This window comes from Salmo trutta, chromosome 13 (assembly GCF_901001165.1).
Source record: "Salmo trutta chromosome 13, fSalTru1.1, whole genome shotgun sequence".
Taxonomy (NCBI): domain Eukaryota; kingdom Metazoa; phylum Chordata; class Actinopteri; order Salmoniformes; family Salmonidae; genus Salmo; species Salmo trutta.
Genome location: NC_042969.1, coordinates 36,148,673 through 36,166,425, shown reverse-complemented (window position 1 = coordinate 36,166,425; position 17,753 = coordinate 36,148,673). Strand labels below are relative to the sequence as shown.

The 17,753-nt window shown below is 43.3% G+C and overlaps 1 protein-coding gene across 1 annotated transcript in view; it reads left to right on the top strand.

The window, feature by feature from the left end:
- The window catches only part of LOC115205733 (arf-GAP with Rho-GAP domain, ANK repeat and PH domain-containing protein 3), a 48,907-nt gene that overhangs the window by 5,242 nt on the left and 25,912 nt on the right, over positions 1 to 17,753 (top strand). Inside the window, exons 2-3 of the mRNA XM_029772003.1 lie at positions 15,856 to 17,006; positions 17,116 to 17,147. Coding sequence (XP_029627863.1) covers positions 15,937 to 17,006; positions 17,116 to 17,147 — 1,102 coding nt within the window. The 5' untranslated portion in view covers positions 15,856 to 15,936. The remainder of the gene's footprint in view (positions 1 to 15,855; positions 17,007 to 17,115; positions 17,148 to 17,753) is intronic.

Genomic DNA, 17,753 nt, shown 5'->3' with positions numbered 1-17,753 from the left:
AGTCAGCTGGTATTCTGCCTATAATGGAGTGGCCAGCACAGTCACCGGATCTCAACCCTATTGAGCTGTTGTGGGAGCAGCTTGACCGTATGGTACATAAGAAGTGACCATCAAAGGTACATTAGAGTATGGGTAATAATAATTAGAGGGAGAGAACAGGGGGATTTTTAGATCTTTGGACTGATTGTCATGTGTCCTAAACATCATTATCCTAAACATCAAATGACTGATTGCCTTGTATCCTAAAGATCAAATGAATGATTGTCATGTATCCACTGTATGTACTATATAGTATGATTGGTGTATGGGGTCTGCGTCTGAAAGGGATACTTAGGCCTGTCCTAACAAAGGATAAGGTCATCCAGGTGTACAGATCTATGTCTTGTACTGCCGTCTCTCCTCCTTCATAGAGTGACAGGGAGGACACAGATGAACTCTTTATGTAACTCTGTAATGACTTTCTGGCAGTTCCTCTGTTTTTTACTTCTCTAAGTGGTGTTCAGATCTAACCATGTGTGGGTGTGTACAGAAGATGTTCCTTTCACACTGTCTGAATGTTGTTTCTCCCAAAGAAGAGGGACAGTGTGTGCTTGACTAAAACACTCTCAGTCAGAGAGAGAGAAGCACAAAATGGGACTGCCTGTACTGTCATCCAGGCAGCGTGGCGGCCATAGCTAGCCTAGCGCAGAACAATGACATAATGTGTCTCACAATAGGGCTTCACTGTTATTTATATATACAGCCTACCCCCAACCAGCCCAGCCAGCATCCTGTATGTATTCCAGAGGCCTGCGTGGGTCCTCCCTACGTGGGTCCTCCCTCCGTTTAGCAAATAACTTTTGATTTTACCACTTGTCCGCTTCCTCTAATTGTTTGACTTGAAGAACCAGTGGAGAGTTGAAGTTGGGGACATTACGTATCTGGAAGATCATGTTTTGAATGGGTGCCTTCCAGATTAATTTACAGGCATATTGTATCTTTCATAATGTTGTTTAGTCCATTTCCATGTAACTTCCTGTTTACCTAGGGAGATGTCATCATGTAGACTAACTGTTAAGGGTTGTAGTACTGATGGTGTAATTTGTAAGTCGCTCTGGATAAGAGCGTCTGCTAAATGACTTAAATGTAAATGTTGTTATTTACATTCAGACTGCTTGAACATACCAGTGAATCAATTACATTCTCCTCAGTCTGTTATTTTTGCCTCACCCACACTGCACTGAGACATGCTTGATTTTGCAAAACATTACTTAGTGGTAACATAATGAATTGAAGTCCATTTAAAAAAATATATATAGACTTCTGTCAATCTCTCTAATGTAAGTGTTGCCAGGGACTGGAATTATGGTCAGAACTCATGGTGCCTACAGTGAGGGGGGAAAAAGTATTTGATCCCCTGCTGATTTTGTACATTTGCTCACTGACAAAGAAATGATCTGTCTATAATTTTAATGGTAGGTTTATTTGAACAGTGAGACAGAATAACAACAAAGAAATCCAGAAAAACGCATGTCAAAAATGTCAAAAACACTTTTAAAGGGAGTGCTCCTAATCTCAGTTTGTTACCTATATAAAAGACACCTGTCCACAGAAGCAATCAATCAATCAGATTCCAAACTCTCCACTATGGCCAAGACCAAAGAGCTCTCCAAGGATGTCAAGGACATGATTGTAGACCTACACAAGGCTGGAATGGGCTACAAGGCTGGAATGGGCTACAAGACCATGGCCAAGCAGCTTGGTGAGAAGGTGACAACAGTTGGTGCGATTATTCGCAAATGGAAGAAAGACAAAAGAACTGTCAATCTCCCTCGGCCTGGGGCTCCATGCAAGATCTCACCTCGTGGAGTTGCAAGGATCATGAGAATGGTGAGGAATCAGCCCAGAACTACACGGGAGGATCTTGCCAATGATCTCAAGGCAGCTGGGACCATAGTCACCAAGAAAACAATTGGTAACACACTACGCCATGAAGGACTGAAATCCTGCAGCGCCCACAAGGTCCCCCTGCTCAAGAAAGCACATATACATGCCCATCTGAAGTTTGCCAATGAACATCTGAAGGATTCAGAGGACAACTGGGTGAAAGTGTTGTGGTCAGATGAGACCAAAATGGAGCTCTTTGGCATCAACTCAACTCGCCGTGTTTGGAGGAGGAGGAATGCTGCCTATGACCCCAAGAACACCATCCCCACCGTCAAACATGGAGGTGGAAACATTATGCTTTGGGGGTGTTTTTCTGCTAAGGGGACAGGACAACTTCACCGCATCAAAGGGACGATGGACGGGGCCATGTACCGTCAAATCTTGGGTGAGAACCTCCTTCCCTCAGCCAGGGCATTGAAAATGGGTCGTGGATGGGTATTCCAGGATGACGATGACCCAAAACACACGGCCAAGGCAACAAAGGAGTGGCTCAAGAAGAAGCACATTAAGGTCCTGGAGTGGCCTAGCCAGTCTCCAGACCTTAATCCCATAGAAAATCTGTGGAGGGAGCTGAAGGTTTGAGTTGCCAAACTTCAGCCTCGAAACCTTAATGACTTGGAGAAGATCTGCAAAGAGGAGCATTTTGCTACACTTGCATTAACACCTGCTAACCATGTGTATGTGACAAATACATTTGATTTGAAATCCCTCCTGAGATGTGTGCAAACATGGTGGCCAACTACAAGAAACGTCTGACCTCTGTGATTGCCAACAAGGGTTTTGCCACCAAGTACTAAGTCATGTTTTGCAGAGGGGTCAAATACTTATTTCCCTCATTAAAATGCAAATAATTTTATAACATTTTTGACATGCATTTTTCTGGATTTTTTGTTGTTGTTATTCTGTCTCTCACTGTTCAAATAAACCTACCATTAAAATTATAGACTGATCCTTTTTTTTGTCAGTGGGCAAAATCAACAGGGGATCAAATACTTTTTTCCCTCACTATAGCTGTTAACAATTAAGAGCAAATGAACCCAGTAAGTCTCACAGTTAATTTGTTTGATGCTTTTATGTAAAGCAATTACAGTTGTACGAGCTAATGTCAGACAGAGAGACCAACAAGCTCTGAGAAACAATTGTTTACAGTACAGACTCAGAGTCCTAAACAGGACAACTTGCAAAATAATATTAGTTGTCTATTTTTTAAACTAAAAGTAACCACGTGAAACTACTGTAACAGGGAAGGGCTAACTGTCAAGACCACGTCATGCAGACAGAAGGTCTCATTAAGACTGTTTTGTAGCTGCATGTTGTCTTGGGTGAGACATTATGAGGTCTGTAACAATGAAAGAGGGTAGTAGGTTTACGTTTGTGTGAATGACCAAAGACGCTAGCCATCTGTCACTGTGTAAAATGAGAAGCTGATTCATTGCATAATGTGTGGGGAGTTTGTACTATATTTTAAAGCCACGCTCTGCGAAATGTGTCACCAGAAAAACGTAAACAGTGATCATGTTAATTTTTCTTCAAAGGGGGAGACACTATAGACCCAAATGTTACAGACCTATATCTATCCTACCCTGCCCTTCTAAAGTCTTCGAAAGCCAAGTTAACACACAGATCACCGACCATTTAGAATCCCACCATACCTTCTCCGCTATGCAATCTGGTTTCCGAGCTGGTCATGTGTGCAACGCAGCCACGCTCAAGGTTCTAAACGACATCATAACCGCCATCGATAAAAGACAGTACTGTGCAGCCGTCTTCATCGACCTGGCCAAGGCTTTCGACTCTGTCAATCACCGCATTCTTATTGGCAGACTGAACAGCCTTGGTTTATCAAATGCCTGCCTCGCCTGGTTCACCAACTACTTCTCAGAGTCAAATCAGAGGGCCTGTTGTCCAGACCACTTGCAGTCTCTATGGGGGCACCACAGGGTTCAATTCTTGGGCCGTCTCTTTTCTCTGTATACATCAATGATGTCGCTCTTGCTGCTGGTGATTCTCTGATCCACCTCTACGCAGACGACACCATTCTGTATACTTCTGGACCTTCTTTGGACACTGTATTAACAAACTTCCAGACGAGCTTCAATGCCGTACAACACTCCTTCCGTGGCCTCCAACTGCTCTTAAATGCAAGCAAAACTAAATGCATGCTCTTCAATCGCTACCCGCCCATCTATCATCACTACCCTGGATGGTTCTGACTTAGAAAATGTGGAAAACTACAAATACCTAGATGTCTGGTTAGACTGTAAACTCTCCTTCCAGACTCACATTAAGCATCTCCAATCCAAAATTAAATCTAGAATCGGCTTCCTATTTCGCCTCCTTCAATCATACTGCCAAACATACCCTCGTAAAACTGACTATCCTACCGATCCTTGACTTCGGCGATGTCATTTACAAAATAGCCTCCAACACTCTACTCAGCAAATTGGATGCAGTCTATCACAGTGCCATCTGTTTTGTCACCAAAGCCCCATATACTACCCACCACTGCGACCTGTTTGCTCTTGTTGGCTGGCCCTCGCTTCATATTCGTTGCCAAACCCACTGGCTCCAGGTCATCTATAAGTCTTTGCTAGGTAAAGCCCCGCCTTTTCTCAGCTCACTGGTCACCATAGCAGCACCCACCCACTGCACGCCCTCCAGCAGGTATATTTCACTGGTCACCCCCAAAGTCAACTCCTCCTTTGGCTGCCTTTCCTTCCAGTTCTCTGCTGCCAGTGACTGGAACGAATTGCAAAAATCACTGAAGCTGGAGACTTAAATCTCCCTCACTAACTTTAAGCATCAGCTGTCAGAGCAGCTTACCGATCATTGCACCTGTACATTTTTGCTCTTTTGCACCCCAGTATCTCTACTTGCACATCTATCACTCCAGTGTTTAATTGCTAAATTGTAATTATTTCGCCACTATGGCCTATTTATTGCCTTACCTCCTTAATCTTACTACATTTGCACACACTGTATATCGACTTTTCTATTGTGTTATTGACTGTACATTTGTTTATCCCATGTGTAACTCCGTGTTTGTGTCGCACTGCTTTGCTCTGTCTTGGCCAGGTCGCAGTTGTAAATGAGAACTTGTTCTCAACTGGCCTACCTGGTTAAATAAAGGTGAAATATATATTTAGGGTCATCCTACCACCACTCCTAACCCACAACACTCCACCGTCTTCACACTATCATGCGGACCTGTTTGGTTCGGCTCAGTAGTGTGAAAAGTGCTCAACACTCGACTCTTGCCTCTCCTGTCTTCTAGTGTCACAAGGCTTTGTTTATGGCCAGAGGAATTGTTTAGGGAGAGGAATGGGTGGAAGAGGAAAGCGAGGAGGTTGGGTGGAGGGTGTGGTGTCTTTTTTTAAAGACATTTCCTCCAGTGTTTAAGGGACAGCTGTATCCTGTGTTTTCTGTAGCTCTGACAGAGCCCAGATCTCTAGCCCAGATAAAGACTATGGTCAGGGGAGAAGAGGAGATTGATTACAGGACCCGCAGTATGCAGGACCCGCAGTATAGGTAACAGTTCACATGTTATTTGAAACTGAGTAGCCGCTGTAAACACTTTCTATGAAAAATATCTGGTTATGGAACAAAATGCTAAATCAGGTTTTTGGAGTCACCGCTCATGGGGATCCTTCATGATCTTAGTGATGACTTCAGATCTCTCCTCTCCTGCTGAAGAAGACCAGTCTGCGTGGTTTCATCTACACTACCAGTCTCAAGTTTGGACACACCTACTCATTCAAGGGTTTTTCTTTATTTTTACTATTTTCTACATTGTACAATAATAGTGAAAACATCAAAACTATGAAATAACACACACAGAATCATGTAGTAACCAAAAAAAGTGTTAAACAAATCAAATATATTTGAGATTCTTCAAAGTAGCCACCGTTTGCCTTGATGACAGCTTTGCACACTCTTGGCATTCTCTCAAACAGCTTCACTTGGAATGCTTTTCCAACAGTCTTGAAGGAGTTTACACATGCTGAGCACTTGTTGGCTGTTTTTCCTTCATTCTGCAGTCCCACTCATCCCAAACCATCTCAATTGGGTTGAGGTCGGGTGATTGTGGCGAACAGGTCATCTGATGCAGCACTCCATCACTCTCCTTCTTGGTCAAATAGCACTTACACAGCCTGGAGGTGTGTTGGGTCATTGTCCTGTTGAAAAACAAATGATAGTCCCACTAAGCGCAAGCCAGATGGGATGACATATTGCTGCAGAATGCTGTGGTAGCCATGCTGGTTAAATGTGCCTTGAATTCTAAATAAATCACCAGCAAAGCACCATCACACCACCTCCTCCGTGCTTCACGGTGCGAACCATACATGCAGAGATCATCCGTTCACCTACTCTGCATCTCACAAAGACATGGCGGTTCAAGCCAGAAATCTCACATTTGGACTCGTCAGACCAAAGGACAGATTTGAACAGTTGATGTTGAGATGTGTCTGTTACTTGAACTTTTATTTGGACTGGTAATTCTAATGAACTTATCCTCTGCAGCAGAGGTAACTCTGGGTCTTCCTTTCCTGTGGTGGTCCTCATGAGAGCCAGTTTCATCATAGCGCTTGATGGTTTTTGTGACTGCACTTGAAGAAACTTTCAACGTTCTTGAAATTATCAGATTGACTGACCTTCATGTTTTAAAGTAATGATGGACTGTCTCTTTCTCTTTGATTAGTTGAGCTGTTCTTGCCATAATATGGACTTGGTCTTTTACCAAATAGGGCTATCTTCTGTATACCACCACTACCTTGTCACAACACATCGCAATAAGAAGGAAAGAAATTCCACATTAACTTTTAACAAGGTACACCTGTTCATTGAAATGCATTCCAGGTTACTACCTCATGAAGCTGGTTGAGAGAATGTCAAGAGTGTGCAAAGCTGTCATCAAGGAAAAGGGTGGCTACTTTGAAGAATCTAAAATATTAAATATATTTTGATTTGTTTTAACACTTTTTTGGGGTTACTGCAGGATTCCATATGTGTTATTTAATAGTTCTGATGTCTTCACTATTGTTGTACAATGTAGAAAATATATATTTTTTAAATTAAGAGAGAACCTTGAATGAGCAGGTGTGTCCAAACTTTTGACTGGTACTATAATTCTACAACTCTCCCCCGGCCATCACCACTTTGGCCTTGCACGGAGGGGACTAGGAAGCAGTGTTGGGGAGTAGTAAACTACCGTAATTTCCGGACTATTAAGCACACCTGAATATAAGCCGCACCCACTGAATTTAAAAAATATATATATTTTTAACATAAATAAGCCGCACATGTCTATAAGCCGCAGGTGCCTACCGGTACATTGAAACAAATGAACTTTACACAGGCTTTAACGAAACACGGCTTGTAACAAAAAAATTTTTTTTTGCAGTAAACAGTAGCCTACCAAGAAAGTCATTGGTCACTATCTTCCTCCTCCTGTGCACTGAAACCATCTCCTTCGGTGTCGCAGTTGAATAGCCTCAGAATTGCTTCATCCGATATTGGATCGTTTTCATTGTCGCTCTCGTCACTTTCATCCGGAGGCAAATCCCCCGCTGAGCCCTCTTCAACACGCAGCAGTCCAGCCTTTCGAAACCTGTTGATGATAGTGGATTTTTTGACAATGCTCCACGCTGTCAGGACCCACAAATTTGAAAGCGGGAAAAATCCATATATTAGCCGCGTCATTGTTTAAGCCGCGAAGTTCAAAGCGTGGGAAAAAAGTTGCGGCTTATAGTCCGGAATTTACGGTACATGTAGTTTAACTAGTAATTAAGATTAATGTAGCAGTAGCTCGGTGGTAGTGGAACTAAATGTACATCTTGGTAGTGTATTGAGTAGGTAATTAAATTTGTTACCATGTAGTGGTGTAGTTAACTACTGGAACTACACTAGTTTTTTTGCAGAAAGAAAATGAAATATGAGTGAAATAGGCAAGAAATTCCTCTGTTTTCCGACATCAGATCTTCCCAATTCTCACTTAAAACAGTTTTTCTGCTTAATAGGCCAAATTACACATTTTGTGAACTAGAGGTTGACCGATTATGATTTTTCAACACCGATACTGATTATTGGAGGACCAAAAAAAGCCGCTACCAATTTATTTATATTTTTATATATTTATTTATTTATTTATTTATTTATTATATATATAGTTTTTGTCTTTATTTTTTTATATTTAATGTATTTTTTTTTTGTATATAGTTTTTGTCTTTATTTTATTTTTATTTTGTTTTTTTCTTATTTTACATTTTAGTCATTTAGCAGACGCTCTTATCCAGAGCGACTTACAGTAGTGAATGCATACATTTCATACATTTAAAAAAACATTTTTTCCCATACTGGTCCCCCGTGGGAATCAAACCCACAGCCCTGGCGTTGCAAACACCATGCTGTAATTGTCATGTAATCATGACAATTACAACAATACTGAATGAACAATGAACACTTATTTTAACTTAATATAATACATCAATAAAATCAATTTAGTTTCAAATAAATAATGAAACATGTTCAATATGGGTTAAATAATGCAAAAACAAAGTGTTGGAGAAGAAAGTAAAAGTGCAATATGTGCCATGTAAAAAAAGCTAACGTTTAAGTTCCTTGCTCAGAACATGAGAACATATCATGGTTCCTTTTAAGATGAGTCTCCAATATTCCCAGGTAAGAAGTTTTAGGTTGTAGTTATTATAGGACTATTTCTCTCTATACCATTTGTATTTCATATACCTTTGACTATTGGATGTTCTAATAGGTACTTTAGTATTGCCAGCCTAATCTCGGGAGTTGATAGGCTTGAAGTCATAAACAGTGCAATGCTTGAAGCACAGCGAAGAGCTGCTGACAAACGCAGTCAAGTGCTGTTTGAATGAATGCTTACGAGCCTGCTGCTACCTACCACCGCTCAGTCAGACTGCTCTATCAAATCATAGACTTAATTATAATATGATAACACACAGAAATACGAGCCTTAGGTCATTAATATGGTAACATCCGGAAACTATAATTTCGAAAACAAAACGCTTATTCTTTCAGTGAAATACGAAACTGTTCCGTATTTTATCTAACGGGTGGCATCCATAAGTCTATATTCTTCTTACATTGCACAACCTTCAATGTTATGTCATAATTACGTAAAATTCTGGCAAATTAGTTCGCAACGAGCCAGGCGGCCCAAACTGTTGCATATACCCTGACTCTGCGTGAAATGAACGCAAGAGAAGTGACACAATTTCCCTAGTTAATATTGCCTGCTAACATGAATTTCTTTTAACTAAATACGCAGGTTTAAAAATATATACTTCAGTGTATTGATTTTAAGAAAGGCATTGATGTTTATGGTTAGGTACATTCATGCAACGATTGTGCTTTTTTCGCAAATGCGCTTTTGTTAAATCATCCCCTGTTTGGCGAAGTTGGCTGTCTTTGTTAGGAAGAAATAGTCTTCACACAGTTTGCAACGAGCCATGCGGCCCAAACTGCTGCATATACCCTGACTCTGTTGCACAGAACTCAAGAGAAGTGACACAATTTCCCTAGTTAAAAGAAATTCATGTTAGCAGGCAATATTAACTAAATATGCAGGTTTAAAAATGTATACTTGTGTATTGATTTTAAGAAAGGCATTGATGTTTATGGTTAGTTACACATTGGTGCAACGACAGTGCTTTTTTTGCGAAAGCGCTTGTTAAATCACCGTTTGGCAAAGTAGGCTATGATTCAATGATAAATTAACGGGCACCACATTGATTATATGCAACGCAGAACAAGCTAGATAAACGAGTAATATCAACCATGTGTAGTTAAGTAGTGATTATGTTAAGATTGATTGTTTTTTATAAGATATGTTTAATGCTAGCTAGCACCTTACCTTGGCTCCTTGCTGCACTCGCATAACAGGTAGTCAGCCTGCCACGCAGTCTCCTCATGGAGTGCAATGTAATCAGCCATGATCGGTGTCCAAAAATGCCGATTACCGATTTGTTATGAAAACTTGAAATCGGCCCTAATTAATCGGCCATTCCGATTTTAATCGGTCGACCTCTATTGTGAACATCTGACTACAGAGTGATCTGTTCTTGCAATTTGTATTCTATGACATTTTAGATAGTAAAAAAATATAGTAAGTAGTTTGGATGCTGTGAACTATTTTTTTCAAAGTAACTTTAGTTATGTTTCTTTAGTGTAGCTGAACTTCTTCCAGTGTGAAGTAATTGGTAGCTTGGTAAACTAGATTTTAAGACTGGTAGGAAGTCATACAAACACCGAGGAAGACTAGACAAAACTTTTGTGTATTGTGCTGTAGGACGTGTTTACCCCTGAAAATCCCTCATTGGCCTTGTGTAGAGGGAGGAGAACACACCATTGGCCTTGTGTAGAAGGAGAAGAACACACCATTGCCCTTGTGTAGAAGGAGGAGAACACACCATTGGCCTTGTGTAGAAGGAGGAGAACAAACCATTGGCCTTGTGTAGAAGGAGGAGAACACGCTCACTTCATTGCTCATCTCTGAAGACCAACATCCTGTATTTATTATGGATCCCCATTTAATTCCTGCCAAGGCAGAAGCTACTCTTCCTGGGGTTTATTATGGATCGCCATTAGTTCCTGCCAAGGCAGCAGCTACTCTTCCTGGGGTTTATTATGGATCCCCATTTTGTTCCTGCCAAGGCAGCAGCTACTCTTCCTGCCAAGGCAGCAGCTACTCTTCCTGGGGTTTATTATGGATCCCCATTAGTTCCTGCCAAGGCAGCAGCTACTCTTCCTGGGGTTTATTATGGATCCCCATTAGTTCCTGCCAAGGCAGCAGCTACTCTTCCTGGGGTTTATTATGGATTGCCATTAGTTCCTGCCAAGGCAGCAGCTACTCTTCCTGGGGTTTATTATGGATCCCCATTAGTTCCTGCCAAGGCAGCAGCTACTCTTCCTGGGGTTTATTATGGATCCCCATTTAGTTCCTGCCAAGGCAGCAGCTACTCTTCCTGGGTTCCAGCAAAATGAAGGCAGTTCATACGATTTTAAAAACATAACAATACATTCACAGATTTTACAACACACTGTGTGCCCTCTGGCCCCTACTCCACCACTACCACATATCTACAGTACAAAATCCATGTGTACATGTGTGTATGTATGCATGTGCCTATGTGTGTGTCTCTTCACTGTTTCATAAGGTGTATTTTTTTTTTTTTTTTATTTTTTTTTAATCTAATCTTACAAATTGCATCAGTTACTTGATGTGGAATAGAGTTCTTTGTAGTACTGTGTGCCTCCCACAGTCTGTTCTGGACTTGGGGACTGTAAAGAGACCTCTTGTGGCATGTCTTGTGGGGTATGCATGGGTGTCCTAGCTGTGCGCCAGCAGCTCAGACAGCTCGGTGCATTCAACACATCTCTTCCTCTGTTATGACTTGCATTCAGCAACCAAAGCAGAAATCGTGGTCTTGGTGTTACGTTGGTATGTCACACATCCCTTTTCTTTTCTTTGTTGTTGTAGTTTTAATGTGGTACAGTAGTTTCATCTGGTGAAATTGATAGATGCATCTGCTGTACTTTAATAATGCTGTCAGGTTGCCCACTTCAGTTCTAAAACAGCTGGCATTTTGCCGTTCTATCCTGGCCAGGTATTCATCAGAATGCCTTCTGCAGTGGGACGTGGGATGGGAGGGACAATATCCTCTCACCCATCTCCCGCCCTCCCTCAGTTCACACGTTATCAGTCCTCTTCATAGGCTTCCTGCCTCTCTGCGCTCAGCACCGGACCTGGGTTCAAGTACTATTTTTCAAATCATTTGAAATACTTCACCTGTGCTTTGAGATTGATTGGCTAAATGGACCAGGAAAACAGTCCCAAAACGGTAAACTCCCGTCCATCTGGTTCTCGAAGCAGGCTAGAGAAAATGCTCAACGTAGTTAAAAGATTTCAAATAGTATTTGAACCCAGGTCTGCTCTCAGCACACAACTGGAGCCCTGTGTTTCTCTGTGTGTATCAGTGGGCTGGAGGCAAAGGTTAACCTACAGAGTGGAGACAGAGGAAGAGAAGGATATGACTCAGACCCCTTTCAGCAGCTTTCCTCCCATTCCCCTGCTGCCTTCCTACAGGCTGAGGACTAGTTCCCCTTCCTTACTGTTCAAGGGTTAGATATCACCCTTTTTCACACTATTGTGTCAACCCAAGCCTGACTGTGTACATAACATGGCCAGCCGAGTACAGCTCTGCTCGGCACAGCTTGGCTCAGTAGTGTGTAAAATGATCCGAGTATGGCTGCCATCGGACTGTACTCTACTTGTTCAACTAGAAGTACACTTTAGATCAGAGTTCCTACAGCCAACTGTAGCTCTGTAGGAAGACTTTACATTCTGATCTGGTGCCCATAACTAATTGAATAAGGATCTGTCTTAATCTGTCCAAGGCCTCATTAAAATACTATTTTCTATCCTAAACTCCTATTAGAATGTGTGTGATGTCTTGTGCTGTGTGCCTCCCCCTCACGAGGCTGGCAAACTGCCCCAGTCAGCCTTGAGATTCTCTTTAGTTCTGACTGGGTTCTCAAGCTGAGTCACCCACAGGGACACCCACTCCAAACCTGGGTTCAAATCGTATTTTAAATCATTGCAAATACTTTATCTGTGCTTGATTGAGTATGTTTATCGTAATAAACCAATAGAATAGTCCCATAACTGCAAACACCGCCTGTCTGGCACTCGAGGCAGGCTAGAGCAAACGGTCAATGTATTTGAACGATTTAAAATAGTATTTGAAACCAGGTTTAACACACACACCAGCCAGGGAAAAGTAGCCATTAAAACTTAACGCATTCCAAGCTTTTTCAGGAAGTGTTTCTATCGAGGCTTTCGAAGAGCCGTGCCCCCAACCCTGACATACCTCTCCCTAGCTGCAGGCTGTTGTATCCCTGGATGCTCTCTCTATTTCTCCATTCATTTGGAGAAATAACATATTATTGCAATTATTATTGAATTCATGTTGAATAAGAACACACTTGAAATGGTGCCTTGTCGTCAATGAAATGGTACACACCTTCAATAGAATTCATCAAATAATTGCAGTTTTCACATTTGTTACCTTATTCAATTTCTCTCATGTCTCTGTGTTCTGTCTATTAACCTCTTGCATGCTTCTTCCTTCCCTGGTTTACTGGTATCATATCCCCCTGCTTCTCCCTTCACTGGTCTGATGGTGTCATATCCCCCTGCTTCTCCCTTCACTGGTTTACTGGTGTCATATCCCCCTGCTTCTCCCTTCACTGGTTTACTGGTGTCATATCCCCCTGCTTCTCCCTTCACTGGTTTACTGGTGTCATATCCCCCTGCTTCTCCCTTCACTGGTTTACTGGTGTCATATCCCCTGCTTCTCCCTTCACTGGTTTACTGGTGTCATATCCCCCTGCTTCTCCCTTCACTGGTTTACTGGTGTCATATCCCCTGCTTCTCCCTTCACTGGTTTACTGGTGTCAAACCCCCCTGCTTCTCCCTTCACTGGTCTGATGGTGTCATATCCCCCTGCTTCTCCCTTCACTGGTCTGATGGTGTCATATCCCCCTGCTTCTCCCTTCACTGGTTTACTGGTGTCATATCCCCCTGCTTCTCCCTTCACTGGTTTACTGGTGTCATATCCCCCTGCTTCTCCCTTCACTGGTTTACTGGTGTCATATCCCCCTGCTTCTCCCTTCACTGGATCTGATGGTGTCATATCCCCCTGCTTCTCCCTTCACTGGTTTACTGGTGTCATATCCCCCTGCTTCTCCCTTCACTGGTTTACTGGTGTCATATCCCCCGGCTTCTCCCTTCACTGGTCTGATGGTGTCATATCCTCTGCTTCTCCCTTCACTGGTTTACTGGTGTCATATCTCCCTGCTTCTCCCTTCACTGGATCTGATGGTGTCATATCCCCCTGCTTCTCCCTTCACTGGTTTACTGGTGTCATATCCCCCGGCTTCTCCCTTCACTGGTTTACTGGTGTCATATCCCCCGGCTTCTCCCTTCACTGGTTTACTGGTGTCATATCGCCCTGCTTCTCCCTTCACTGGTTTACTGGTGTCATATCTCCCTGCTTCTCCCTTCACTGGTTTACTGGTGTCATATCTCCCTGCTTCTCCCTTCACTGGTTTACTGGTGTCATATCCCCCTGCTTCTCCCTTCACTGGTTTACTGGTGTCATATCTCCCTGCTTCTCCCTTCACTGGTTTACTGGTGTCATATCCCCCTGCTTCTCCCTTCACTGGATCTGATGGTGTCATATCCCCCTGCTTCTCCCTTCACTGATCTGATGGTGTCATATCCCCCTGCTTCTCCCTTCACTGGTTTACTGGTGTCATATCCCCCTGCTTCTCCCTTCACTGGTTTACTGGTGTCATATCCCCCTGCTTCTCCCTTCACTGGTTTACTGGTGTCATATCCCCCTGCTTCTCCCTTCACTGGATCTGATGGTGTCATATCGCCCTGCTTCTCCCTTCACTGGTTTACTGGTGTCATATCGCCCTGCTTCTCCCTTCACTGGTCTGATGGTGTCATATCCCCCTGCTTCTCCCTTCACTGGTCTGATGGTGTCATATCTCCCTGCTTCTCCCTTCACTGGTCTGATGGTGTCATATCTCCCTGCTTCTCCCTTCACTGGTCTGATGGTGTCATATCTCCCTGCTTTCTTTCCTGCCTGCTTTCTCTCCTCAGACATGCTAACTTTACAGGCCTGTCTTAAACTGAACAATCAAGTGCATTTGTGTGTTCAATGACATCAGACTTTGTTCTGTGAATCTGTGATTTTTTTAATGGGCTGGCTGGAAGATGGCTTGTGACCTGCTGTGGAAAGGTCATGGTGATTCCGTTTCCGTGGTCTGTCATTTCAATCCAGTAGAAACAGCTCTGTTTCATGAAAAGTGGGAAAGTGTTTTTATTAACTGTTTCTAGCCAGACATTAGTGGGGGGGTTCTGCATAGCAAGTGGTCATACATGTGCCAATGAACCAAATGTGATCAATATAGCCACATGCACTCTCAATATATATATATATATATATATATCTCTCACACACTGCTGGAAGTTAACATGCTATTAATAGCAGTTGAGTTAAATGTTTACTGTGTTACTCTGCATGTTACGGTTATGAACAAACTGAGTAAAAAGTCAAATGGACAACTAGAAAAAGCTCAAACCAATTTTATTCACCCACTGGGTCATACAGCTGCAAAGACAAAAGACATGATGACACAAGCACATGTATTTATACCCTCTACTGGGCGGAGTCAACTCCTTTACACATCTAGACAACCAATACATCTCTGTTGCTAGGTAGGAATTGAATTGGTTCCTCTCACTGGTGTAGTCACAGCCCTGCCTCTCACTGTAACCTTTGTGGGTGTGGACTGTATGTGTGGGAGAGTACTACAGTAGGAGAGACATTGTGGGGGGCCTCTCTGGCCCCCCCTCCCCAGAGGTTTCTTCTCACTTCATCTGTTGATTTGACCTCGAGACGCACTCCTCCCCAGTTCTGCAGCCGGCCTGCCTTATCAGAGACTAATAATTGCCTTTGACCTCTCTCTTCAGAAACACGGAGCAGAATATGAAGCTTCTGCTCACCGTAACTTTCCTTATTCCTAGTTCCCATCTACCCTTCATTGACCTCAACACATACATTCCTTTTACATGTAAAGTAATTCATGAGTTGTAGTATGGTAACATGAATCAGTACATTACACATAAAATGTGTTTAGCTTTTACGGTGTTACTCTGTAAGCATTTCACTGTACCGTTTACACACACTATATCCTGTGCACGTGACAAATACACTTTCATTTGATTTATAGTAAAGGGATGTAGTGAGTTTAGTTCTCTTATCGGACCAATAACTCAACATGAATTATATTATTATCTAGTTCTTAATAACGTGTTCATTTCAGATGGAGTGGAGTCTCCCTGTGTAGGTCCATGATGGACGTGGTCTTGACCACAGCAGCTGAAGGCCCCCTCCAAGCCCATGTATGTACGTTGTTATGGCAACAATAGATGGAAACACTGACGTTGAGACCCTGTTGGCTGCGATCCACCTGGAGCGATACCTGAAGACCTTCCGCCAGTCAGGCTTTCTCTTGGCCAGGGACCTCAGCCACCTAGACAATGGAACTCTTATCCAGCTGGGTATAACTGCCACCGGGCACAGGAAGAGAATACTGAGGCTGGTCCAGCACATTCAGAGGGCTACCAATCAGAATCAGTCGACATCAGAGCCCTTGGAGCCCTTATTGGACCGTTGTCAGTCTGAGTCTGACATTAATTCCACACCCATCCAATCAGGCGGGCCGAGGTCTGACCAAGGGGGCGGAACCGGGGCCATTCCGTTTGAAGCGTTCCGGAATAGTTCTGTTCCTAACATTCCATCCATGTTGATGAACTCCGGGTCAGAACAGCAGCAGTACAATGGGAATGTTGTCATAAAACCGGTTCCAAAACCTAGAACGGTGTTTTACAGACACAAAACAGAACCTGCCCGGTTTCTCTCCTGTCCCATACCACCGACATCACCAGATCCCCTGGTTCTAACCCTAACCAGGAAACCATCTCAGGAATCTCTCTGTTTCACCATATTGGAAGGTTTGGCTTCAGGTGAATTTAACACTGACACAGTGATGGTGGGGCCTACCCCTAACCCTGCCCCTACCCCTACCCTGAGACACAGCCTAAGCCTGAGAGAGAGGAGGCTGAGTAACTCCTCAGACTCTGGAGGTCCCCAGCCCCCTGTTCCCCCTCGGCTGAACCGAGGTACCCCTCCAGCCATGTTTATAGGACCTACATCCACACCACCGTCATCTGGTGGAAGGACTGAACAAAACCAGGACCAGTGCATGACAACCCCACCTCCCTCATCCTCCTATGATAACACTGGATTCCCCTCTCTGGCCACTTCCCCTCCTGGCTCCCCGATGGAGATGGTCTCCAATGAGATCTACTGTGGCTCTTCACCTGGCACGGCAGCTAGTAGTGGACGGATTCCCTGCAGCGCTCCTCAAACACCACCACGGCCAGAGATCCACACCACTCCTGAAAGAATTAGGTAGGTCAACGTCTGACTTTAATATCATAGGCCTATATTTCTACCACATAGGTATATGTCGAAAGAGTATTGTTTTGTGTAACTAATGTTTTGTTTTGTGTGTCTGCAGCAGTAACAACTCTTGTGAATCGTCCCACGGAGGTAAGTGTACCCATCACTTTCTGAAAGTAACCTTACAGCTGGTTTAGTTAGACCTTATAACTGTGTACCCTTTAGTCCTATAAATTACCCTTGACCTGTTTTTAAATCAAGGTCATTCAAGAAATTGTTAACACTTTGCATCGCTCAAACTTTACTTTTCGCTTACACTTTAGCATCCAGTTTAAGTTCTTTATAGCTGGTTGAAAAAGAGCATGGTGGTCTCCAATAGAGGTGCTGGTTTAGATATCTGTCAAGGCGTCCCGGTAAGAGGATGGAAATGACCAATAGGAGACAGGGATACAAGTCACACTTTTATGGCCACACACAAGACCGGCACACACACACACTGCAAACAGGAAGTGGACTAGGTGGAAGAGCTTTAGTGGTTTTGTTGGTCAGTGGTGCCCTAACGTGTGTTGGGAGAGTCCAGGGCTGCAGGACAAATGGTCTATGGGTTGTGACCCAGCTGTTGATGTGCCTGACGGAGGTTTATGCTCCTTAATCTGCCACTGCTTGCTGAAAACTGAGCCCGCACTAGGCTGAACTGTGCTTTTATACTTGTTCCAGTCCCACCTGCCTATTGGACAAATGCCCTGAGGAAATGCA